General features: G+C 44.6%; 1 protein-coding gene across 1 annotated transcript in view; it reads right to left on the bottom strand.

The window, feature by feature from the left end:
* Positions 1 to 27,158, bottom strand: part of LOC110521651 (E3 ubiquitin-protein ligase SH3RF1) — a 53,905-nt gene that overhangs the window by 12,946 nt on the left and 13,801 nt on the right. The window contains exons 3-5 of the mRNA XM_036968864.1: positions 7,747 to 8,022; positions 5,052 to 5,147; positions 3,243 to 3,551 (exon numbers count right to left, since the gene is read on the bottom strand). Of these exons, the coding sequence (XP_036824759.1) occupies positions 3,243 to 3,551; positions 5,052 to 5,147; positions 7,747 to 8,022 (681 nt within the window). The remainder of the gene's footprint in view (positions 1 to 3,242; positions 3,552 to 5,051; positions 5,148 to 7,746; positions 8,023 to 27,158) is intronic.

Genomic DNA, 27,158 nt, shown 5'->3' with positions numbered 1-27,158 from the left:
GCAGTACTGTACTAGGCTATATCTGTGTTGAGCATTTAGCTATATGTGTATGAGCCACATATATGTGAGTGTGTATGTGTACAGCACATCAGTTACAACGTAACAGTGTTTCCGATTTACAACACATTAAAAGAGTAGCAGTTCTGTTTTCATACACTACAGGCTCCTTTAGTCAGTCTCTTCAAGTCCATTTCCTCTGAAATAAAAGCAGTGGACAGAGGGCGTGTTCATTTCCATACACTCCCTCCCTCTGGCCCCCCGGGCAACAACTGCTTCCCATTGTTGTTTTTCAGTCTGCTTTGAAGGAGCGAGAGAAGAGAGGCGAGAGGCCGAGTCACAGATTCCACCTGGGGTCTCTCTCCATCTTTATGTGTTTTTATTAAGCCCATTAATGTATAAATCAAACCATCGTGAGTCGTACAGCGCCTGTTTCACCTCCCAGGTGGGAACGGAGGTTTTATAATAAAGTGTGTGTCTCGTTCATAATGAGGGCAGATAAAGTCTGAAGAGTTTAAAATACATCATTCTCCCTTCCCTGTGTGGCCAAGGCTTTAATGAGAGCTGGATCATCCCAAAATGAAAAGGTATATGGATGCACAAAAATACTCAGACAGTTTCTGGAGAAATGGTCAGCACACACACACACACACTGAGGAATGCCAGCAGTTGGAGAAAGGATTTGTGAGGCTGCTGTTTCCCAGGAGAAGCTGTGGGTAAAGCATGTTAGTGTGTCTGAAATGCCCAAGGGGGTGAGACAGCGAGAAGACACTCAAATAGTACATTCTATTCTCCTACTCAAAATATAACCAAGAAGAGAATCACCCCCTCCAAAATAAATGCTCAATTTCTGACTGCTGCAACAGTCAGAAAAGGCCGGGGACTACGAGGGAGACCACTGAATGCTGTCAAACGACAGACTATAAAGCCATGTTGGTTTAATACGTAAAGAAAAGTCACATTTTTTAAGATACACTACATGACCAAAAGTATGTGGACACCTGTTCATCGAACATCTCATAAAAAAAGAATGGAGTTGGTCCCTCCTTTGCTGCTATAACAGCCTCCACTCTACTGGGAAGGATTTCAAGAAGCCACAAGCATTAGTGCGGTAGGGTACTGATGTTGGGCGATTAGGCCAGGCGCACAGTCGGCATTCCAATTCATCCCAAAGATGTTCAATGGGGTTGAGGTCAGGGCTCTGTGTAGGCCAGTCAAGTTCTTCCACACCAATCTCGACAAACCATTTCTGTATGGACCTTGCTTTGTGCACGGGGCTGTTGCCACAAAGTTGGAGCACAGAATCATCTAGAATGTCATTGTATGCTGTAGCGTTAAGATTTCCCTTCACTGGAACTACGAGGCCTAGCCCGGACCATGAAAAACAGCCCCAGATCATTATTCCTTCACCAAAACTTTAATAGGCACTATACATTGGGGCAATTAGCATTTTCCTGGCATCCCGACAAACCCAGATTTGTCCGTCAGACTGCAAGATGGTGAAGCGTGATTCACTCCAGAAAACGTATTTCATCACTCCAGAAAACATACTTCTCCAGTCCAAGCTTTACACCACTCCAGCCGACGCTTGGCATTGCGCATGGTGATCTTAGGCTTGTGTGCGGCTGCTCGGCCATGGAAACCTATTTCATGACGCTCCCGACGAACAGTTATTGCGCTGACGTTGCTTCCAGAGACAGTTTGGAACTTGGTAGTTAGTATTGCAACCGAGGACAGACGATTTTTACACGCTACAGCACTCGCCGTTCCGGTTCTGTGAGTTTGTGTGCCTTATCACTTCACGGCTGAGCCGTTGTTGCCCCCTAGATGTTTCCACTTCCCAAAAACACTTACACTTGACCAGGGCAGACATTTGACGAACTGATTTGTTGGAAAGGCGGCATCCTTGTGCTACGTTGTCACAGCTCTTCAGTAAGGCCATTCTACTGCCAATGTGTGTCTATGGAGATTGCATGGCTGTGTGCTCAGATTTATACACCTGACAGCAACAGATGTGGCTGAAATAGCCAAATTCACTATTTGGAGGGATGTCCACAAACTTTTGTATATAAAGTGTCATTCAAACCAAAATAATACTAATGGAATTAAGTCAACATTTAACCGTCATGTGAAGAGTGTATGCTCATTGGCAATGTCAGTATAGAAGTCCCTACTCTGTATACCAAGCAGGCTGGGGTGAGGCAGCTGTCGTCTCAATGCTCCTCGACGCTGTTCTCCACTGGAGAGAAAATGGAAGAAAAAAAACTAAGCAACCTACTGAAGGTTCTCACAGCCCCCCGTCAGTCACAAAACGCTTCAGCCTGCCTGACACGCTAACTAATCATCTGTCTGTCAATCTTATAGTCTGCATGCCTGTCTGCCTGCTAAACTGTCTGCCTGCCTGCTTGTGTCTGTCAAGTGCCCAGCCACCCCACCCTCTCTCTCGCTCTCTCTCTCTCTCGCTACAGAGCCTGACAACCACGGAGCAGCTGTGAGTGGTTGCCATTCCGAGGTTGCTGTGGAAACCTCGGGGGCTAAGCTGGAGTCTTTTTTGCGGGCGAGTGGAGTCACGCAGCCGTAATTTCAAACGCTTGGCCGAAGCCTTGGCCTGTTCTGCATGACGTGGGGAGAGAGGGAGGGGAGTGTGGGTAATTGCTGACATAAGGAGAGTGGGAATCTTTATCGGGGAACAAAAACATCTGATGAAAACAAGAGTGTGGAATCTGCTTCTTGTTTGTTGCGTGAGCGTCTTTAGTGCACATAGTTTCCCTCGGTTCCTCACTCATTACGCCTGATTAACAAGCCCAGATGGACAGTGTGGAGCCGACATGGACAGGAAGCAGGACACACACTGAGGGTTATGACAGATCTGGTGACAGAGTGACAAGTCCATCACCTATCCCACGAAATCAATGGCAGTGATTATACACTAGTCCATAGTACAGACACCCACCCATAGACAGATGAGCTGTTTTGCTGGCCAACATGACGGTTTTTACAATTCTGTTTTTTAAGGGGGTTCTTCAGAACAAAATTCTACAGTAAATTGTGGAGGAATTCATTACTAGGTACAATAGACTTTAGGTTCTGGGTAAATTAATTCCATTCATCATATACAAGAGTGCTTCAGACATGAGGTTCTAGCTCTTTAGTGGCTTCCTCGTTGAATACAAGGCCCCTAACCAAACAGTACAAAGACACTGGACAAGAGGGAACGCAGTAGCTCCCTCTCCCTCCTATCTCACCTGTGAGGGTGCGCTGCAGGACAGTCCTCCGCTGATCTCGCTGATGCGTGCGGCTGCCGTGGGGTTGGAGGAGCTGATGAGGACCGGCCCACTGATCTCCATGGAGTGTCTCTGGGGGGGCGGGGCCAGACAGGGCTTGTGGGACATGGTGAGGGAGGTGAACGAGTGGCGCTTCTTACTGTTCTTCTTCTCCCCGGGCCGGTGGGGGCCCCCGTTACTCTGGGGGCCCGATGAGGCCCCCTCGCCAGAGTCCCCACTGGAGTCCCCAGGCTTGTCTAACTCAATCAGCTGGCGGGCCGCAGAGTTAAACTACAGAAAGAGAGAGGGAACAGGATGATATAGGGAAGGGAAGGAGGGAAAAGGTGAAGGGAGAACATGGAGAGCAGGATGTGGAGGGGTAGATAGGAGAGAAAGGGAGTTGTTAATATGATAATGAAAGCTGTCACTCCTCATAATGAAACTAGCCGTAGTGAAAACCAGCCTTTGCCGTTATCTGATGGGAGAAAGCAGTGTGCTGAGAATGCAGCCAGTGCCAGGGGGTTGAGAGAGGACCTTGGGCTCAGGGGGAGTGGAGGGTTTTCAGGCAGCCAGCGAGCGGAGGAGACTGCAGGCCTTCACGGCCTCTTTCGCGTGAGGCAGGAATCAAAGGAGGAACACTAAAAAGGGTTTAGCTAATCACAGGGAGGACGAGGGAGCACTCCACGACACAGATAGCCCCGAGCTGCTCTTCCTCTACTTAGAACATCAAAGCGGAGAATTTTCACACCAATCCTGAGGAGAGGCAGTGCTAAGCTGGGTTCACCAAGTGGTCCCGTGTACACACGTAGCACTAGATCAGATGTACAGCCAAGTATATACAGCCAAATATAGAACGGGTATAGAATCACTGCACAGACAGAACTCCCCATCCATAATAAAGTGTGGTTATGCAAGACCTAGATTTGAGTTTGTCCTCTATGACAGTGCCAGAATTGTTCATATTTTCTTGTGTGACATATGCTGAATGTACAGCGCTCATCATTTGGATATTTGTGTAACCTGTGTGAGACACGAGTGAAAAATGTCTTCCTTGGAGGAAAACATAGTGTGTCTCTTGCTGTGAAAACACAGCCAATTGTATATGCACGAATGGTTTCACATCCATTCCCTTCAAAGACGCCCCCGTCGGGATATTAGACAAACCTAAAAATCTGTCACATAAATAGGGCCTTTTTCTCCTCCTCTGCTTCTAAGAATGTCAATTTCGACGTCAGAGTCAAAGATTACCTTCACAAAAGCATTCACACGGAAAAAGGTCTTGCCTTCCTCAAATTGTGCTTCCTTTTATGACATGTCTCCGCCCACTCCTGTGTTTCTCTCTACCATGCTCCTCCATTAAGAGACAAATGATGTTCTAAAAGGTTCTCATAGTGCCACTGGTTACTTCTGCATGTTACTTCTACATTCTCCAGTTATGTTTCAGGTCTATTACACAGGTAAGGTTCATCATCCCAGCAGACAGTTCTCTACTAAAACAGCAGTGATCAGTGAGGCTTTAGTAGGACTGTGAATTACCTCAGGATGCCCAATCAGCAGTAAATCTACTGGCATGTTTAGTACTTTGGTGAAATATATTTTGACCGTTTTCAGGGGCGAAGCAACAGGGGAGAGCAGAGAGAGCACTAATGTGCACATTTTGCAAGATGTCTAATAAAGCAAAAATGATAGCACTAACACACTCAGCATTTTCCAACCTCTTCCTGAGGTAAAATGGTCCCCTGGACATATCAGGGACGCTCCGGTTAACACCTGGAGGAACATTTCGCTTACCTCGACATATGATATGGGGAAGATTCCTATTTTATCCCCCAGCATTCCCTCTGCCCAGTTTTCATCCACTCGGCGAATCACAGTCAGAATATCATCCTAGAAGAGAAAATATACAGAGTTTGTTACCGGGCAGACTGTCATTAAAGATGCTGCTAACCAGCAGAGTTTTAGATCCTTTATGAAGAGAGAGAGAGAGAGAGAGAGACAATGTTTTATTAAAAACTAAAAGGAAGTGCCCACATTAAGGCTAGACTGCATTATAAGAGCAATAAACTGGATCCTGTTTAGAAAGGAACAAGCCAAGCACTTTCCTTTGTTACAGATTTTGCTCATAAGACATAAAAAACAGCAGACAGCTTATAAAAGTCAAAGATAGAAAGTAATGACCCATTGGCTATATTTGAATAGATCCAGGAATGAAGTAATTTACCAACAGGGGTTGAAACCAGTTCAGGGATATGTTAAAACAACAATTATTTTACATTTATACTGTTCTGAAACAGAACCGTTATTTTAAACACATGGGAACCGGTTAATGCCGTTCTTTTACGCTCTGGCCATTTTTTTCCAGTCCCACAAAAATCGCATCAAAGCTCTATTCATGTGACAGTTTTTAGCGTCTATGCAAAACCCTCACTCTGTCACTCAGAAACATGTTCCAGTGTCTGCCTGTCAGTGCATGTGTAGGCTACCTGCCACTGCATAGGTTACTGTAGAATGCTGACGATGTTACAACTGTGATTCAGAAATTAGGGAGAGAAATGTTTAATTAGAGAAGAATTTAACTGTTTCAATGCTAGTTAAGGATCCTATAATGTAATCTAATTCAGATAACATGTGTCATAAGATGCCCAGCACTTCAAGTCAAGACTCCTGCTCCACCCTCTCTCCACCTGAAAAATTTCAGTTGTATCTCACGCCCTATGCATTTGAGGTTTAAAAAGGAACAATATAAACCGGTACTTTTTGGGGGTTTTGAACCGGTTCAGAACTTTATTTTTCTGGTTAGAACAGTGGAATTTAAAAAAAAAATGGAAACGATTGGAAAATAATTTGTTCCAACCCGCTTAGCAATTGTAGCACAGGTGCAGTGTGAGCGTGGATAACTGGTCCTCTACACTAGGAGGGAAAATGTATTGCATAAGCTCAGCAAGACACGTCCACAAAGACCGCCACGAACGCACTCAGAGTGTGGTCAGGGTTAAGCCACAGAGCTTTTACAAATCAACAGTTGCTGAGCTGTTAGACGCTCCAAAAACAGGAAAATGACAGCTTAGGAAAAAAAACAGTATAGGTTGTAATTAAAACTCTTGTTACTATGTCCTATGTGGTACGTCTGTAAAGTCTAGTGTCGTCACGATACCCACATTTTACAAACGATACCAGGCCAAGTATCACGATACCAAGTAGTGGTCATTGTGTCAGTAAGGAGAAAACACAGCATGAAACCTACTCTTCAGTTCACACACACACACACACACGCTCTCATAAGCACACACACACCACTCATAAGCACACACACACACCACTCATAAGCACACACACACACACACCACTCATAAGCACACACACACACACACACACATAAGCACACTCAAACACACACGACTCCCAACTTTAAAAAATGTTAGGCACCAAACAGAATGTAAGGTGCACCAGAAAAAGATAGATTTTTGATATAGTTAGGCCTATAGGAATCCTACCTTTGAATAAACATATTGTGAGTAGCAGACCCTTTTCCTTTCTTCCTTTGTCAATCAAATTAGCCTACATCTACTGTGAGGTTACCAGGTTGTTAGCTAGCTAGGTAACATGACTGAAAATTGTGTGTTATCAAACCAATAATTATCTGTCCTGGATTGGTTTAAAAACATCTGGCGACATGGTTTGTGAAATGATATCAAAAAAAAGGTTAGCTCCGGTTATACGAGTCAACATTTCTTTCATACCATTTTACATTTTCTATGTCGTTAACCATGCTGTTGCAGAGCTGTTTCCTTCACTGGCATTGCTGCATGGCAGCGAACTTGCAAAGCCTATACTCAGACTGGCCTGTGTTCTTGTTATATCAGGGATGAAATGATACACAATGTATCAACTTTGCTCGCTCTGTGCTCTGCTCCAATGTATTGAATGTAACAGAAGACTGATCAGGGTCTCCATCAAGGCTTATATTTACCAAACTGATGGAGGAATAGATGTGCAGGGAGGGCAGACGGAGAGAAGCAGGTGGGTGAGGACTGGTATAGGATGCTGAGAGAAGCAGGTGGGTGAGGACTGGTAGGGGATGCTGAGAGAAGCAGGTGGGTGAGGACTGGTATAGGATGCTGAGAGAAGCAGGTGGGTGAGGACTGGTAGGGGATGCTGAGAGAAGCAGGTGGATGAGGGCTGGTAGGGGATGTGGCTGGCTGATCACATCTGCCGCATGTGATATGCGCATGAAAGTGAACTGGACATTGGACCGGTGCATACAAGAGACTAGTTGCTGATTCAACTGAACTTAAACTGACTTTAGAAACATTTTACAACAGGCGCCAGTGGGTTTCTTTAGATTGGTTGGGCCGAAAAAGTTGGTAGTATTATATGAAAACGGTACTACAGTATTCTAAAATGTTGGTATCTTAAGTATTATTACGCTTTGGTACCGTGATACAGGTATACCGTGCAACACTAGTAAAGTTGTCTATATTCTCACCTTAGTAAAGGGCAGGCAATCCTTGTCTGCCTCCTTGTCTTTGAGCTCAAAGTCATAGAGGGCCTTGCACTGTGGCGGGGGCTGCGGCAGTGGCTTGATGATCTGGACAAAGTTGGTGGGGAAGAAACCGTGGACTCCGCCAATCTCCCCGTGGTACCAATTCTCATCCACCTGACGTCGCAGGATGATGACGTCACCCTTACTGAACTTGAGGTCCCCAGGTTCCTTGCCATCGTAGTTGTACAGGGCCTTGGCACAGGGCAGCTGGGGTACACCCTGTAGAGGGAGAGAGAGAAAGAGAGTTCAGGCTAGACCCAAAATATCAGGACTGATGGAGCACCACTCAGAAGCACATACATTTTTCAAAACCCAAAGAGGTGTAACTGAAGACCAGAGCCACTAGGGACAAGAACACAGTGAGGGGTAGTAGTGATGGGTCACTCACACACACACACACACACACACACACACACACACACACACACACACACACACACACACACACATGAGGGAATCAGGAATAAACCACCCTGACTTGAGCAGAGGAACACTTTCAGATAGGCTAGTGGTGAGTGAGGGTGTTGCGGTCTATCATCCCTCTCTCAGGTGAATCATCGGCTTCCTCCAAGTCAGGGAAGGCCTCAGTCACCACTCTCACCGGCATTCACCTCTCTGTTTCTCTCTAACCGAAAGAGAGACTCAAAACGATGTACCTAAAAGAAGCTCGGCCCAAAACAGACACCAGTTACTATGGAAACCAAAGGAAGGCCTACTTGCTATGGGAGCAGAAAGAAAGAAGAAGCAATAAGAGAGACAAGAAAACTGCATTCCCAAAACAAGGAGTAAACAAAACCTGCATCTGTCGGAGTGTGTGTGCGCGCGAGAGACACTGAATGTGTCTTGTTAGGGCCCCTTTAAGTGAGAAAGTCGGTTGTAGTACAGGATCAGAGTGAGACTGATGAGCTTGGGTGTCTGTGGCTGGCTGGCTAGCGGGGGGGGGGGGGGGTGATGCAGCAGTCTAAACGCCCTGGGCCTGGCCCAGTTCTCTTACACAAGAAGGCTTGGTGGTCTCGACCTGCTAGTCCGGAGCCCTGAAAGGACCATTCAGGGGTGAGAACACAGAGGGGGTACCAGGGGGATCAATGAGCCCCATTCAGGATGGCTGTCCAAGAGGAGGGCACCCATCCAAAAATCCTCTACCCCCTTCCTATCCCTCCCTGGCCTTTAGAAGTGCTCAGAATCACAATCACTACCAACAGTGCCTGGATCCAAACACTGACAGGGAAGAAACTAGGCATTAAAGAGAAAACGGGAGAAAGATAGTCAAAGGTAAAGAGAAATAGGGAAAGAGAAAATGGGTGATAGAAAGGGGGTCTGGGAGAGAGAGAGGGAGTGTCTGGGAGAGAGAGCGAGAGAGTGCGAGAGAGGTGAAAGTAGAGTTTGGCGCAGGCAGGCGCTGTGGTCTCGTTAAAGGCTAATGAAGTGTTTCGCGGCTGAGACGAGAACGAGAGTACAGAACACAGAGCTGTGATGCTGAGCCAGGGAGACATTAACCCACCCGCGCACAATCACACAGCCCTGCTTAGACCTGGGCTCCGTCTTGCCAGGACCTCACAGCCAATCACACGCTGCACAGGATGGTCAGGGCTAAGGGGGGTGGGAGGGTCTGGGGGAGAGAGAAGAGGGGGGCAGGCAGCCCCCCAGATGTAAATGCACATTAACGTTAAAAGCGCTGCTACTCGTTTAAAAATAACATGGCATGAGGAGAAAGGGACAAATAAAGAAGGACAAACTGATATAAAAGTGTGTACATTCAGACTGTTGGCACATTCAGGTCGCCTCATTTTCATGACATGGCTGTTCGTTAACCACCCTTAAGATCGCTACACACCGTACGCAAACGCAGTGACTGAGCGGCGCTTTCTGCGTACCTTTGTGTGGCTAAAATGTTGGAACGGACCGTATATGACGCTCTGTTTGCATAGGGTGTGTAGGGACCTTTAAACTCAACAATGGTCAGTACACAACAACTACAGTCAGTGTATCGAGTATTGACTTTACTCTCCACACAAACCCAGTGCTCTGCAGTCCAGTAGTGCTTTCCACACACACGCAGTCACAGACTCTCTCCCTCAACTCGATACCCCTTTACTTGCCTCACACAAGAGGAGCCGTCAGCAGATGTACATTTCCCTGTTCCATCCCAGTTTGAGAGATAGCGTAGAGTAGGGGTCGTGGGGTTGAAGAGAGGGAGGGGGGCTTCTGAATGGAAGAGTTGGTCTGCATGAATGAGATGGAAAAAAGGATGGTGTGGGGGTCGTTTCCGTTTTGCAACCATGGAAACTATGCGAATGTGTCTGAACTGGACCAACATGAAGGAGTCTAATCCAGGCTTCAGTCCAGTCCAAACAACTGGCCGCCAGCCCTCCCGCCATGAGTGTGTTAGTCACTGTACGACTGGGTTTCACAATGTACCAGTTTATGCCAATGCCCTCTTGTTTATAAAAGAGGGAGAGCATCCCGCACACCCACACAAATGGTACAATCTCGATTGGCTTTTCACCCCCATCCGGAGAGAGGCAGACAGAACAGACTGCGTCAGGGAACATCTTCCCTGCTCCTCAGCCTCTCCGCTCCCACAGATAAAGCCTTGATACCGGTGTGATGATGTGGCTGGGGCTCCCTTCCCAGGGAGAGCAATGAGATGGAGATCAATAGATACTAAGGCTTTAAATACAGCCAAGGGAAGAGGGTAAACTTTTGCTCTAGTCCCCTTCCTTCCTTCCTCCCTCCCTCCCTCGACCTCTCCCCCCTCTCTTGCTCCAGCCCACATTAACAGCTGCTCTGAATGAAATGTTTAATGGCAGTCATCATTCATCAGCATAACTCTGTATCAGACAGAGCAGAGCCGAGCAGGGAGCTTTATATCACCATTGCACCTCTAATGAGAATCTGACTACAGGCCACAACTAGTAATTTCTGCCCTGGTTATAGATTTAAGCCCATGATATGACAGTACACCATCACAGGCCTACTGAGTGTGATGTGGTGTGAGGACTGCGGTTGAACAACAAGTACACATACTTCCACATCATGCATGACAGAGGCTGACTACACAAACACACTATTTCGATCCACAACTATGCACTCTCTAATTTGTAGAAAATGTGTTTGTGTGCGTGCATGTGCAAGAACAGCAGTATCAGGCTGCGTGTGAGTGCAGGGATCATCAACAGATTCAGCCGCGGGAAGATTTTTTCTTGAGCAGATGGTCAGGGGACCGAAACATAATTACAAATAACTGCAAATTGACCACAAGAAGTCCAAACAGATATCATATTTGACTAAAACAATCATTTCAAACCTTGCTTACATTTGTATACGATCACATATATATACACACATATACACATACATATATATGCACACATATATATGACACACACAAAAGCATGTGGACACCTGTTCAAATTAGTGGATTTGGACATTTCAGCCACACCCGTTGCTGACAGGTATATAAATTAGAGCACACCGCCATGCAATCACCATAGACAAACATTGGCAGTAGAGTAACTTTTTTTTTTGCTCAAAACTTGAAGTCACCCGCGAGCCGCCAGTTGGGGAACCCTGGTGTAAGGCAATATTGTCTGGCATCAGATGGTGTGTGTAATCCTACCTTCATCAAAGATAATGCAATTAGACCTGAGTGGAGTGCTACGTGGATTTGGCTGTAATAGTATTCACTTCCACGGCATCGATTCATTACAACACTGTTCTGCTCCAAAGCACAGCCAGATGTCAACCACCAGCGAGCAAACAGACAACTACACAAAACACTATATGCATACAGACACACGCAGAAAGACAGACAGGGGTAAGCTTAGGTCATTGCCTGTGGACTAGACTAACCTTAACCACCAATGACGACAGCAGCACTAGAAAAAAATCTGCCATTTTAACTGTGCAATCATAGGCTGTATACCTGCCATGATTTAGATTTACTGTAGTAGATTATGAAGAGAATGTCTGCTGCTCATCACACAGCTACTACCATGTAACAGTAAGAATACTGTTTGGAACTGCCATAGATGGCCATCGGACACACAGTCCTTTGACTACAGGTGCCTTTAGGGAAGTGAGGTCTACGCTGATAGTTTGGGAGGATTGAGGACTGTAGAGCGGTTCTTCTTCCAGCCAAGCCTCCTGTCTTTCGCCCCTGGGCTCGGTCTTTGTCAGCCCCCCCCCCCAAGCCAGAAAGATCCCAGACATTCCTGGACAAAACAGTATCTTTCTCCAACCAGCACATGGAATTCAGTCTTCATTTAACATGTCATTGTTTACTGATGAGTCTCCCCTAGAGTTGAGAAAGCACACAGGAAGGGAGTGACACAATGTGGAAGTGTGGAATTCTACGGGCAGTAGCCATCTTGTTTTCATTAAAGTGCCATTACTTTAAATTGCTTCCTAATGGTCTCGTTTATGACCACTGGGAGAGCGCAGCCTTCCCTGTTCCCTGCCTTCTCTCTCTGTACATACAATCCAATCCTGGGGTGGGTGGGGGGGCTTCTGATTGTGGATCATAAGCAGGGAAAGGACTAAGGTCAAGGAAATAATTAACAACATTGAGCAAAAATATAAACGCAACATGTAAAGTGTTGTTCCCATGTCTCATGAGCTAAAAGATCTCAGGAATTTGTCATATGCACAAAATGCTACTCTAAAATGTTTGTTCATATCCCTGTTTGTGAGCACCTCTCCTTTGCCAAGATAATCCACCTGACAGGTGTGGCATATGAAAAAGCTGATTAAACAGAATGATCATTACACAGGTGCACCTTGTGCTGGTGGACAATAAAAGATCACACTAAAATGTGCCATTCACACAACGCCACTTCTCAAGATGAGGGAGCGTGCAATGTCTACCAAAGCGGTTTCCAGAGAATTTAATGTTAATTTATCTACCATAAGCCACCTCCTACGTAGTTTTAAAGACTTTGGCAGTATATCCAACACAACTGCAGACCATGTGTAACCACACCAGCCCAGGACATCCACATCCGGCTTCTACACCTGCGGGATTGTCTGAGACCAGCCACCAGGACAGCTGATGAAACTGAGTTTGCACAACCAAATCATTTCTGCACAGACGGTCAGAAACCATCTCAGGGAAGCTCATCTGCGTGCTCATCGTCTTCACCAAGACCAACAGGTCTTGGCCTGACTGCAGTTCGGCGTCGTAACCGACTTCAGTGGACAAATGCTCACCTTCGACGGCCAGTGGCACGATGGAGAAGTGTCCTCTTCACAGATGAATACCGGCTCAATTTTACAGATTAGATGGCAGACATGGCTTGGTGTGGGTGAGCAGTTTGTTGATGTGTATGTTGTGAACAGAGTGCCCCATGGTGGTGGTGGGGTTGTAGTATGGGCAGATGGCAGACATGGTTTGGTGTGGATGAGCGGTTTGCTGATGTCAACGTTGTGGTCAGAGTGCCCCATTGTGGTGGTGGGGTTGTAGTATGGGGAGGCATAATCTATGGACAACGAACACAATTGTATTTTATCAATGGCAATTTAAATGCACAGAGATACCGTGACGAGATCCTAAAGCTCATTGTTGTACCATTCATCCTCCTCCATCACCTCATGTTTCAAATTGATAATGCACAGCCCTATGTCGCAACGATCTATACAGAATTCCTGTAAGCTCAAAATGTCCCAGTTCTTCCATGGCCTGCATGCTCAGACATTTCACCCATTAAGCATGTTTGGGATGCTCTGGATCGACATGTATGGCAATGTGTTTCAGTTTGTGCCAATATCTAGCAACTTCGCACAGCCATTGAAGAGCGGGACAACATTCCACAGGCCACAATCAACAGCCTGATCAACTCCATGCGAAGGAGATGTGTCGCGCGAGGAAAATTGTGGTTACACCAGATACAGACTGGTTTTCTAATCCACACTCCTACATTATTATTATTATTTTTTTAAAAAAGTATGTGTGACCAACAGATGCATACAGTGCATTTGGGAAAGTAGTCAGACCCCTTAACTTCAAAACTTGTTACGTTACAGCCTTATTCTAAAATGGATTAAATAAAACACTCTTCTAAATCAATCTAAACACATTAATTACCCCATAACGACAAAGCAAAAACAGGTTTGAATTTTTGCAAATTTATAAAAAAATATACCTTTACTTAAGTATTCAGACCCTTTGCTATGCGACTTGAGCTCAGGAGCATCCTGTTTCCATGAATCATCCTTGAGTCCACCTGTGGTAAATTCAATTGATTGGACATGATTTGGAAAGGCACACACACCTGTCTATATAAGGTCCCACAGTTGACAGGGTCCATGCATGTCAGAGCAAAAACCAAGTCATAGGGTTGACGGAATTGTCCGTAGAGCTCTAAGACAGGATTGTGTCGACAGATCTGGGGAAGGGTACCAAAAAATGTCTGCAGCACTGAAGGTCCCCAAGAACATAGTGGCTGCCCGTAACAAAATGTACAAAAGGGGTCTGAATACTTTCCTAATGCACTGCATCTGTATTCACAATCATGTGAAATCCATAGTTTAGGACCTAATGAATATTTAAATTGGGGGTTAATTTGGTTAATTTGAGCTAGTCAGAGTAGGCAGGGCAAACCAGTTGTGATGTCTGCTATTTCAATAAATGAATCACGCCATGACAAAAAACGCTAACCTGCAAATATAGTACACTATATGCCAAAAATGGATTTTGATATGGTAAAATAATATTTGAGACAGTGCCTTCAGAAAGTATTCATACCCCTTCACTTGTTCCACATTTTGTTGTGTTACAGCCTGAATTCAATTTGTCTCACCTGTCACCTTCACACACACAATACCCCATAATGAAATAGTGAACACTTTGTTTGACATTTTTGCACATTTATTGAAAAGGAAATACAGATCTCATTTACCTAAGTATTCACACTCCTAAATCAATACTTTGTAGAAGCACCTCTAGCAATGATTACAGTGGTCTTTCTGTGTAAGTCTAACACCTGGACTGTATAGTATTTGCACATTATTCTTTAAAAAATTATAGTCTTCAAGCTCGTTGTGGCTCATTGCTAGACAGCCATTTTCAAAATCTTGCCATATATTTTCAAGCATATTTAAGTCAATATAGATTTTGCCTTGTGTTTTAAGTTATTGCCCTGCTGAAAAGTGAATGTCTCCCAGTGTGTCAGAAAGCAGACTGAAATCAGGTTTTCCTCTAGGACTTTGCCTGTGCTTAGCTCTATTCCGTTTCTTTTTATCCTAAAAAAAACCCTTGTCCTTTGAAATGCACTGCTCAACTGAGGGACATTAGAGATAATTGTATGTGTGGGGTACATAGATAGTAGTCATTAAAAACATTGTTAAACACTATTATTGCAGACTGGGTCCATGCAACTTGTGACTTAAGAAATGTTTTACTCCTGAACATATTTAGGCTTGCCATAACAAAGGGGTTGAATACTTATTGACTCAAGACATCCCCGATTTTAATTTTTAATTATTTAAAAAAAAAAAATGTCTAAAAACAACGAATTCCACTTTGACATTATGGGTTATTGTGTATAGGCCAGTGTCACCGCATCTAAATGTAATCAATTTTAAATTCAGGCTGTAACAGCAAAACGTGGAAAAAGTCAAGGGGTGTGAATACTTTCTGAAAACACTGTAAAATCGCTCAAAGATTTAGGGGGGTCCTTCACGTCACTGGTTAGAAGACAACCTGCAGAACACAGTCAGCAACATTTTGGAATATTGCATTTTGATACGTGGGTCACCAAAACAGAAAGAGAAATGCAACACGTTTGTCAATCACTCCTATCGATTATCACATTGAAATCAATTGCGCGAGAGGGTGACATGAGGTTGCACGTCCTGTTAATACTAGCACAGCTCAAAAACAACACGGAATCTGGAAATAATGTGTGCATCACTGGATAGTGGACAATTTGTAGAAGACAGCCATCTGCATTTAGAAGTGTTTAACTTATATTACTTTGTCATGTAGTGTATGACATAGCCAATGAATATACAGAGTATACTAAACATTAGGAACACCTTCCTAACATTGAGTTGCGTGCGCAAGCCCTGATCAGCATGTAAGTTATAGCCAGATGAGAGTTGTCTCCGCGCTAGCTTAGGCTACTTTTAAACCAGTAAAACATCATTTTCAACAGCGCATTTGAAGAAAAAATAATTACCTAGCAAATTACATTGGTTATCACGCAACTAATAAAGACTAATATTGCGCAGGACACTTCAAAACATTCGAATGCTGAAGGTGACAACCAGATGTGCCGATCAGGAATACTCGCAGTTTGACTATGTTACTAATACTGGGGTTGTTCGGCATGCAAAATTACTTGTAGACCAATGACATGCTTAGTTCCACACTGAAGGAGAAGACACAGTTGTCACAAAATTAGATATTTTCAGAAAGTAGAAAGAATGTAATGAGTAAGACATTTGTGAACTGGCGATTTGGGACTTTTGAATAGATTTTCTGACAGATGCATGCTACATTTGGAGTGGTTTGGGCTCCTGCGGACAGATCCCTAGTGACAACGGTTGGTTGTCACTGTTATTTAAGTGGTAGTTTGACTGTCAAGTCAGCTTATTGGTGTGGCCAGCAACTTTTAGAGAGATCCCTCCCCCCTAATTATCGGTGCCATTTGAGAAAGAAAATGACAGTTGTATTCTAAGTCCTGCAACCTCCAGCGTGTATGACAAAATCAACAATACCAAAATAAAGATATTGCTCTGTTTAAGCAAATGATCGTATCATCTTGTTGACTAAACTTTTATACTAACATCACCCAATCGGAGGTAAAAACAATGTTTAATTCCCCCTAATTCAATGTGGTCAAAACACCAGCTTGTGTAATGTAGTAGCACATACTGTACACATCATGGAAAGCAGAGTAATATACATTAATTAGATTTGGCAAAACAATGAAATACCTTAATTTAGGATAGGAAATGAAGCAAAGATTTGTTCAATAATCAGATCTCACTAGTTTAACCATTTAGACATTTTTTTTTTTAAATTGCTCCCAAGCACAATCTAACCAGGCACTCTAGACTGGATGCTCCATAGGGTATGTGCAGCAGGTTGAACGTCTGATGTCCCTAACCGGAGGTAAGAATGAGCAGATCAGTCCGGACACATGGAGACAGCACCGATCAGGAGAAAAGATGAGTGGGTTGACTGATAGAGGGCTAGTAAATCTATTTAGCCATAATTTAGCCATAAATAGACTTACTAGCCCTGTCTGAGGCCTCTAAAAGGTTATCAGAGTCCTGTAAAGGTTACCTCAGGAAGCCAGACAGATCGGAGTCTACCTCCAGCGCTCTCAGATGACCTCAAACAGGTCTGTTCATTGAGCCAAAGAGCAGCTAGCTAGCGTTACTGCTCCTACTGCCCCTGCACGCACTCCTGCATGGAACCAAGACAAAGACTAACTTCCAACCACTGGTTTCTATGGCAACTCGTCTCAGCAAGCCTTTTTGAGGGCTATTTATGGGCCTCTTTACAATGTAGTGAATCTTATGAAAGAGAGTCATTCAAAGTCAGAGGGGTATGCAGTTCCTGGGGGGGCTGGTGGGGCCAGGGGAGGGGCGTAGGGCAGTGCTGAAGTTAATGGACTATCACTTTCTCTAGACGGGTAAAAGCTACAGTAACACACCATAGAGGAGTGAACAGATGGAGGTCTGGCTCACACATGAACATCTCACTAGTCCTCAACTCTACTACTGGCTCTGTGTACTGGCATTAACGATCTTCCGGTTCCTCTGCTATCCCTAATAGGTTTTTCAAACAATTGGAATATTTGTAGTACTTTTTAAGTTAATATATGCAGTCAACTTGTGCAATGTTAAGATATGAAGCAGATTGCATTCTTCACATTATGAAGCTTACCGTAGTTCCCCAGAACAGTTAAGCCAGTGTTTGTAAATAGCACAACGGGAGAAAGCGGGAGCTGGTGAGTCCACGAGTCTCTGTTGTGCACATGAGGTGATGAAGTCATACTTGTATGCCATTTACTATTAAATGTTTGCCAACAGATATCTTATACCGGCTTTCTGCCGTGTTTGAGAAGCCAAAGAGCTCTGGATTAGTTATTTTTTTCCCTGTGCTTCCCACTAGCGTTTTTTCCCCCCTCTCTTCTTCTTCCTCCTCCTCCTCTCCCCTCAGTGTACACATGCTACTCTTCCGTCAGAAAAGCATGAATCACAACTTTGTGCAACTGAACAATCTCACACTTCCGCTTGTAAAATGTCCACACTCACTGAAAAATGACATTCTGTAGCTACTTGCTATGCCTGTATAACTTTATTAGCTGGAGTTGTTGATCTTTGCAATTAGTATATGTTCATTTTTGTTAGTTAGCATTCAGCTAACAGTGTCTATGCGAGTTCGCTATTACTTGCGTAATTTGGGGGGTATTCTGATAAGAGGTCCAATGGGCTTTCTTTGCGTTTTTCCCAACACCCTTGTGTGCTACACCAGTAATACCGTAAAACCCTGGAGACCGCCCAAGCCTCATTCCTAGGTCAGGTCACTAAAGGTCTTTCTCATCCAGACTAATGCACATACAAAGAGCCATTGCATCCCTTCCCGAGTGTCAGTTATAACACACACCTCAGGAGTAGCCACTCGTTGACCCAAACAAATTTTCTCTTTACGGCCTATTCACTGGGCTGCAGTGTGGGGGCTCCTGGGAATTGCAGTCCTTGGCTTTGATCAAAACAGCCTCTCCTGGAGTCTGGACAAAACGAGGGCCCATGAGGCAGCCATGTGTAGGTCTAAACCAGGGACTAGGCTACATTCAGAATTCACTTTAAGAGAGGGGGATTAAAAAATCTATAAAAAACATTCAACACAAGTACAACTAAGACGTTGCTGAGGCAGGAGCATTTAGTAGTAAGCTACAGATTAGTCATCAAAAAGAAACCCGTTTGCCAGGAAGGGGGTCTGGGTTTATGGGAGACCATACGGTTTTGATAAAGCTGTGAGCGGCTGTGTGTGTGTGTGTGTGTGTGTTGGTTGGTTGGTTCGATGCGTTGTAGTGAGGTTGCCATCTTACATGAGCACGCGTGTGCATGGACCGTGTGAGTGCATGTGCGTGTCTAGCCTTTACCTGGCTGGTTGGCCCCATTCCAGCAGTGGAGACTGGTTCTGGGTGGCTGGGGGAATCACATGGTCTGTCTGGCTAAAGCAGCAGACCTGAGAACAGAACCCTCTATCTCTGTGCCAGTTCATACACTGTGTGGGCTTAAAGACTCTCTCATAGGAAAGAGCCCACTCACATTACACTGAGGAGAAAGAGGGGGAGGGAGGAAGCATGATCAAAAGACAGAAGAGGAAGATTGGGGGGGGGGGGGGGGCGAGAAGAGACACTGAGATCGGAGTGTCAGTGTGATGGTGATGCTTCTGACAGAACCTCCACTCCAACAGGAGCCAGAAACACACAGCGACACGTTGAGACGGGGCCCCAGCAGGCTTGTTGGCCAGGACTAATATAATGTAGCAGAAACAGCTGGGGGAGCCAGAAGGACAAGCAAACAGAAATCTGTTCACTTTATATCCCCGCCTACAGTGATGCGAGCAAGAGCAGTACACTTACAAGTTCTTCCAGTAATTCACCAGGGATCTTCCACTGGGCCAGTTTGGCCACACAAAGACCATGCAGTCACTAAAAGCAATGAATCACAAAACTCCTCCACTTATCTGTCTATTTTCCTCTCCTCTTCTCCCAGTCCATCTTGCTCTGGCTGAGGCATGTTAAACGGGCTGAGTCGTGCAGCTCTAGGCTGAAGGAGAGGCTGGGATTTTATGTTTGGTGAGTAGAGGAGCATGCTTTAAGAGTGGCCCCGAGAGGCTCAACATCCGCACATTAACTCCTCTCTCAAGTTCACATCTCCCCTCTCTGAAGGGCTTGTTTTCTGCTCAGCCTCCCTCTCTTTCACCATTTCTCCCACAGATGTCAGCCTTTGGGCCACTCTGGAACCAGAGTTCAGAGGGAAGTCAGCGTTAAAATCTCATGTTTCTATCCATGACTTTTCTGCCTATTCAGGGGAAAATGCAAGAGAGAACATAGGAATCTTCAATCCCCTAATCGAGAATGAGCTCTGACAGAGGCTTTAGAATAAATAAAGTGGGATTGGGACTAAATTCAAAGAGATTACTTTAAGAAATGTCATAGTTATCGGTGTATCTAGTGCCGCTCGGTGTGAGCTGAATACTAAGAGCCTCTTCAGAACTCTCCACTACAGCTCAGCTCCTAGAAGGAAGCGGGTGCAGCATGGTTGTCGGTAGGCTTTTGTTCCAGTCAAGTCAATCAGTTACACTGAGGCAGAGCCAGCTGTTCCTGTCCTGCTGAGTCAGTCTGGACTGATTTGGCCTTGGCAGAGGTAGTGGCACTGGGAGGGTTAATTGTTTAAAAAAGAGGACTGGATCATCTGCTAAGCAGACAGCAGCACCGCAGGACCTGAATTAGCAGCGTTTAGACAAGAGGAACACACGAACAGAGTTGAAAGTACACAGTCAATTTACTGATTACATGGGCTGTGATTGGGCCCTGATGGGCCTTGACCAATGGCCAGTGTTAAGACTTTAGGTTGTGGGTTGGTCCTGCCAGTTTCAGACCACTGGCCTTTAGGCCCGAGCTTAGCCTTTCGGGCCTCAGACCTGTGTGCATCAGCCTTTGGGGACAGAAAGGAAACAGCGGACAGCTAAACGGTTGTTTGCATTGGCTGGTATTTGGACACCTCTACAGTGGACAAACAAAGCAGTTGCGGCAAAGGACCAGTATACAAATGCTGCATCTGTACCCCCTTTCAAAGACCATCACAGCCATGTCCATAATTTACCATTCTGTTAGAAAGCGCACGTTTGTGTGTGTAATCCAGTATGGGAGTGTGTTGTGTGCAGTGTTCTCCCAAAACACCCACAGCTTAGATCGAACGGCTAGCATTTCTGCTCCTCAGATGAATGCTGGCGGAGCTCTCGAGCCACGAAGCTAGACAACAGACTGGCTGCTCTACGCTCTTTTTCTCCTCATATTTTGGCAGACCTGAGCGAGACCATTAGAGTCAGACCTTTGTGAACTCCACCAGCTTATGCAACCCCCTTACTAGACCTGATCCCTGTCCTGTCTACCAAGACCTTGACTGGGTCTCTGCACCTGAAGCAACACATCCAATCACAGCTACGTAAGCAAAACAAAATGGTTTTGTTTGTTCACAGAGCCCATACAAACAGAACTCAGAGGCCAGAGCGTCTGCATAGCAGCTGGACTTCATCAGCTTATCAGACTGAGGGTGTCAGGGCAGGCTAATAACAGGCAGACAGGGGCTTATGTTCTGGTCTGTCTGGTGGTGAGAAGGGAAGGGACTGGGAGAGAGGAAAGAGCTTATGGGAGGGAGGGGCTGTGTGTTTCTGGCTCCAGAGGACAGGCTGTGAGATACAGTAGGAGCTAACGAGGGATGCACACTGCTATTATCAGCAGCTCAGAGCCCAGCTCACACAATATCAATACACCTGGAATGTGACATCAGACTTCAACACTGTTCGCCACTGTGCACTGACTGCATCGGCATGGTTACAGAGCAGAGGTACGTGTGTGATTTTATAATCAGCCATGAGCGCACCACAATGACGACATTCAAATCCACTGGATCAGTGTGGGAGTCACCCAAATAAACAAACAGCACTAAAAAAAATGGACATCCTTGTCTCCGGGGCTCCCAAAGTAGGTCGGTCAGCCCGCCACGGAGGAAGATGTGTGACATTACTTAGGTGTGCCCAGGTAGATTGTTTCTAGTCCGGGTAGCGGGAGAGAGCAAGAGAGCATGTGTGTGTGAAACAGAATAACCAACAAGTAGAGCCTTCCCTCGGTCCTCAACAGCGCTCCTGTTTTCTATTCAAACCAACTTGAATAATTAAAAATCACACACTGTCAGCAGGAGAGGCCCCACACATGAGTGAGAACACTTGATATCTCCTTCACTGTCTCCCTCATACAGGATGTCCACACACACACACACACGTTTCATCTCTGTGGCTCTGTGGGAAACAGATTCAGTATCCAAGAATCATACGACTGTAGTGGTATGCGCTGAGAGAACTGGTGGGAGGTGATCAAATTATGCAACAATTGGCTGATAAAGAGCAGCTGAGATCCACTGGTTTCCATTCACAGCGGTATCCAATGGTATCCCCTCTCTCCATACTCAGAGCACTGGATGTGAATAAATACGATCTATTCTAGGAGACACAAGGCATCAGTAACAAGTATCAGACAGGCCAAGGGTCAGCTCTCCAGTGGGACCAGCAGAGGAACGGTCTGGTAAAGTTAAAACATACTGCAGTGGGTGTGTGTGTGACAAGGCGCCGAAAGGAGACAGGTCAGAGGTTAAGAGAGTAGCCTTCTAAATTACACATTCCCCTTTGCCAACATCAACCTGAAACCCAGAGCTCCCACCAGCAGCAGCTTCTAGGGCCCTCTCTATCACTCAATCACCGCTTCAGTAACAGACAATATACACTGACCATTATACCCACTTCTAACAATCTCCCATACCCACACAGTTCCCCAGGCTCTTAAGCTCTGTGCTTCTCACCAAGGGCTTTGATTCCTGACCCTCAGAAGAGAAGTGTTTCTATGGCCACCCACCCACTGACAAACAGAGAGAGAAAGAGGTGGCTGTACTGTAATCCCATTCCTATAGTCCTTGTTATAGCCCATATACATAATCACCCATAATCATCCATCAAGCCCTACCATATCCCCTGGTCTCAGTGCCTGGCTGGCTCCCCCGTGCCCCTCTGATGGGGAGAGGGATGTCACTCAGGAGACAAATGCAGATTAACTGTGCCCCTGGGCCCCATAGCACAAACTGGAAACTTTATCGGCACACTGCAGATAAACAAACACAGGGCTCTGATTTCCCTTGCAAGGAAAGGGATCTGAAAGGAGAGTCAGAGAAAAGTGAGTGGAGGGGGTAGAGGAAGCCTGCATGTGTGGCTGCCTTCCTTCTAGGGCTGAGCGATATAATCCAATTCATTTGAATGCATGTTTTTGCTCGATATTCCAAATGCCTGTATCGCAAGAATCCCGTTTGTTTTTGTTGTTTTTTTACACGAGCGGGTGTCTTTTTGGTCTCGTCTCTTTCACTCTTCTGTGCAGTGCGCACCTTCCCATCTACACCAGAGATGTGTAATGACAAGATGCACGTCTCCACCCTAACAATGGGAGTCGTTGTCCCAAAGGCGGGCGACAAGTTTAGGTCCAAAATAAGCCCATAGAAACACATCAGGGTTATTTTGGACTGTTTTTAGCGCAATTGAAACCTCTCTTACTCTATGGTTTACACACACACCAAGCCCCTCCCTCTGCCACTCACGTCAACAAAGGTGAGAGATCACATATGAATCTGACAAGCGGTTTCAACACGCTACTTGCATTTGAGGTTTGGTCCAACAGAATGGGACACATGGAGACATTATTTTACGGTAATAGAGGACAACATAACCTTTCTAACGATACCCTTTTCATGTCTCAACTATTCAAAATTGCGAGCAGAGCGGACACTACTAAAACGTGTGTATCAATTAACATAGATTCTGGGAAATGAATGCTCAGTTCGACCAGCGGGATTGCGAGTAGCATTTTAACCAAAGACTGTTATACTAGCTGTCTAGTCTGTTTTATAAAATGTGCAGTAAGCATAAAACAATTACATAAGGAATAGGAAACTCGTTCTCATTCTGAGAAATTAGGTAGGCCACTTGATTTCATCATCTGAACAAAGTGGACAGGCTAGCACGCTGTTCAAACAGTTGGAGACGGACAGAAGGGTGTGTTCATAACAATTCAACTGTTCTACCTTGTTAGCTAGCAAGTAGATCCAAGTTGGCTAAACTTGAAAAATAAAGATTACCTGCCTACTTCCTCACTAGCTCGTAGGCTTGTGCTTAAGAGATTGTTAATGAGACCGGTGTTACGTTTCTACAATACTTGCTACAAGAAGTTTGTCATTATTAGTGAATGTGCATTATGCATGGTTCTGGTAAAAAAATGTAACAAAAAATGAATTTTAATAGACAGACTTGAGAGATCAGTGATTGCAAAAGAAAAGCAGGTTGGACTATTTTGATTAAAAACATCATTATTGGGTGTTATGGTTGTGGATGGCTTCTATTTAGCCTAGGTATATCTTCACAAGCCTTGAATTCATCCGACTACTGCTGACTGGTCTAGATATCGTGAATCGCCCATAGGTTTGAAAGAAAATTAGTTATGATTTGTAGGCCATATCACCCAGCTCTACCTCCTTCCTATCTCTCTTTTCAGAAGATGGACCACACATCTGTATGCAAAACCTCAGAGGTGAGGCACACACACCATCCACAGTGGGAGTAATGGGTCAGAGGTCAATCAAATGAAAAAGAAACTCCCACCAAATCATGACTCAGCCCTGGGGATGGGAACTGGACACTTAAAATGACGGCCAGCCAATGGTCAACCAATCACAGACCAATAACACCACAAGGTCAGAGGTCAAGCTGCTCTGCTAAAGCTGTGGAGTTACAGGGCCAGAGGGACTAGAGGAATTGAGATGGAGCACCACTATGTGATTGATTTCAAACATCTGACATTCAAACATTCAAACATTAATTAAACTGACTGAAACAACCAAAGTTCAGGGTGAATATGGGGTTATGATCCACTAGGGTTACAAAATCCCGGGAACTTCCAATAACGTCCATGGTTTTCCCTAATCCTGGTTTAAGATTTCACAGTAGGCTTGGACGATTTATACCATATACCATTTATAACGTATACTCGGAGAGGGGGTGTGTTGGTGGCAGCTATGCCACTGCTTTTAACTACAAGAAATCTAAGATGTGCCAAATAAATGATATCCAGCTCAGGACTCCAGCTTGCATTTGGTTTGCTAACTTGCTAATTAAGTGGCTAGATGTCAATATCAAGCTTCTTGGTTACAGCAGAGACATTCTAGTCGGAGTACAAGTCTCATTCGCTAACATTCCACTCCTTGTATCCTGACCGGTTGCATCACTGCCTGGTACGGCAATTGCTCGGCCTCCGACTGCAAGGCACTTCAGAGGGTAGTGCGTACGGCCCAGTACATCACTGAGGCAAAGCTGCCTGCCATCCAGGACCTCTACACCAGGCGATGTTAGAGGAAGGCCCTAAAAATTGTCAAAGACCCCAGCCACCCCAGTCATAGACTGTTCTCTCTACTACCACATGGCAAGCGGTACCGGAGTGCCAAGTCTAGGACATAAAGGCTTCTGAACAGTTTTTACCCCCAAGACATAAGACTCCTGAACAGGTAACCAAATGGTTACCCGGACTATTTGCATCTCTTTTATACTGCTGCTACTCTCTGTGAATCTTATATGCAGTCACTTTAACTATACATTCATGTACATACTAGAGGTCGACCGATTATGATTTTTCAACGCCGATACCGATTATTGGAGGACCAAAAAAGACGATACCGATTTTTTTTTTATTATTATTTTTTTTTAAATTAAATCGGCCGATTTTTATTTATTTGTAATAATGACAATTACAACAATACTGAATTAACACTTATTTTAACTTAATATAATACATCAATAAAATCAATTTAGCCTCAAGTAAATAATGAAACATGATCATATTTGGAATAATGACAATTGCAACAATACTGAATGAACACTAATTTTTACTTAGTATAATACATAAATAAAATACATTTAGTCTCAAATAAATAACGGAACATGTTCAATTTGGTTTATATAATGCAAAAACAAAGTGTTGGAGAAGAAAGTAAAAGTGCAGTATGTGTCTTGTAAGAAAGCTAACGTTTAAGTTCCTTGCTCAGAACATGAGAACATATGAAAGCTGGTGGTTCCTTTTAACATAAGTCTTCAATATTCCCAGGTAAGAAGTTTTAGGTTGTAATTATAGGACTATTTTCCTCTATACCATTTGTATGTCATTAACCTTTGCCTATTGGATGTTCTTATAGGCACTATAGTATTGCCAGTGTAACAGTATAGCTTCTGTCCCTCTCCTCGCTCCTCCCTGGGCTTGAACCAGCAACACAACGACAACAGCCACCATCGAAGCAGTGTTACCCATGCAGAGCAAGGGGAACAACTACTAGAAGGCTCAGAGCGAGTGACGTTTGAAACGCTATTAGCGCGCGCTAACTAGCCAGCCATTTCACTTGGGTTACACCAGCCTCATCTCGGGAGTTGATAGGCTTGAAGTCATAAACAGCGCAATGCTTGACGCACAACAAAGAGCTGCTGGAAAAACGCACGAAAGTGCTGTTTGAATGAATGTTTACGTGCCTGCTTCTGCCTACCACTGCTCAGTCAGATACTTGTATGCTCAGTCAGATTATATGCAACGCAGGACACGCTAGATAATATCTAGTAATATCATCAACCATGTGTAGTTAACTGGTGATTATGATTGATTGTTTTTTTTAAAGATAAGTTTAATGCTAGCTAGCAACTTACCTTGGCCCTTCTGCATTCGCATAACAGGCAGTCTCCTTGTGGAGTGCAACGGAGAGAGAGGCAGGTCGTTATTGCATTGGACTAGTTAACTGTAAGGTTACAAGATTGGATCCCCCGAGCTGACAAGGTGAAAATCTGTCATTCTGCCCCTGAACGAGGCAGTTAGCTTAGGAACGGTGGGTTGTCATTGAAATTAAAAATGTGTTCTTACATGACTTGCCTAGTTAAATAAAAAATGTATAAAAAAATATATATATATTTAAAAATAAATTACATTTAAAAAAATTGGCAAATCAGCGCCCAAAAATACCGATTTCCAATTGTTATGAAAACTTGAAATCGGTCCTAAAGAATCGTCCGATCCGCTTAATCAGTCGACCTCCAGTACATACTACCTAAATTGGCCCGACCAACAAGTGCTCCCGCACATTGGCTTACCGGGCTGTCTGCATTGTGTCCCACCACCCCCTCTTTTTACGCTTATGCTACTCTCTGTTCATCATATATGCATAGTCACATTAACGATACCTACATGTACATACTACCGCAATAAGCCTGACTAACAGGTAATATATATATATATATATATAGCCTTGCTACTGTTATTTTCAAATGTCTTTTTACTGTTGTTTTATTTCTTTACTTACCTACACACACTTTTTCCCGCACCATTGGTTAGAGCCTGTAAGTAAGCATTTCACTGTAAGTATTTGGCGCACGTGACAAACTTTGATTTGATATTGCCAAAGACAGGCCTTTCTGCCATCTTCAAAAATGAATTATATCACACATTGGTATCCCGTTGCTCAGCAACCGTTTGTTTGTCCAGACG

This window comes from Oncorhynchus mykiss, chromosome 30 (genome assembly GCF_013265735.2).
Source record: "Oncorhynchus mykiss isolate Arlee chromosome 30, USDA_OmykA_1.1, whole genome shotgun sequence".
NCBI classification, from domain to species: Eukaryota; Metazoa; Chordata; class Actinopteri; order Salmoniformes; family Salmonidae; genus Oncorhynchus; species Oncorhynchus mykiss.
The sequence above is the reverse complement of the archived record's forward strand: the minus strand, read 5'-3'. Positions and strand labels throughout refer to the sequence as shown.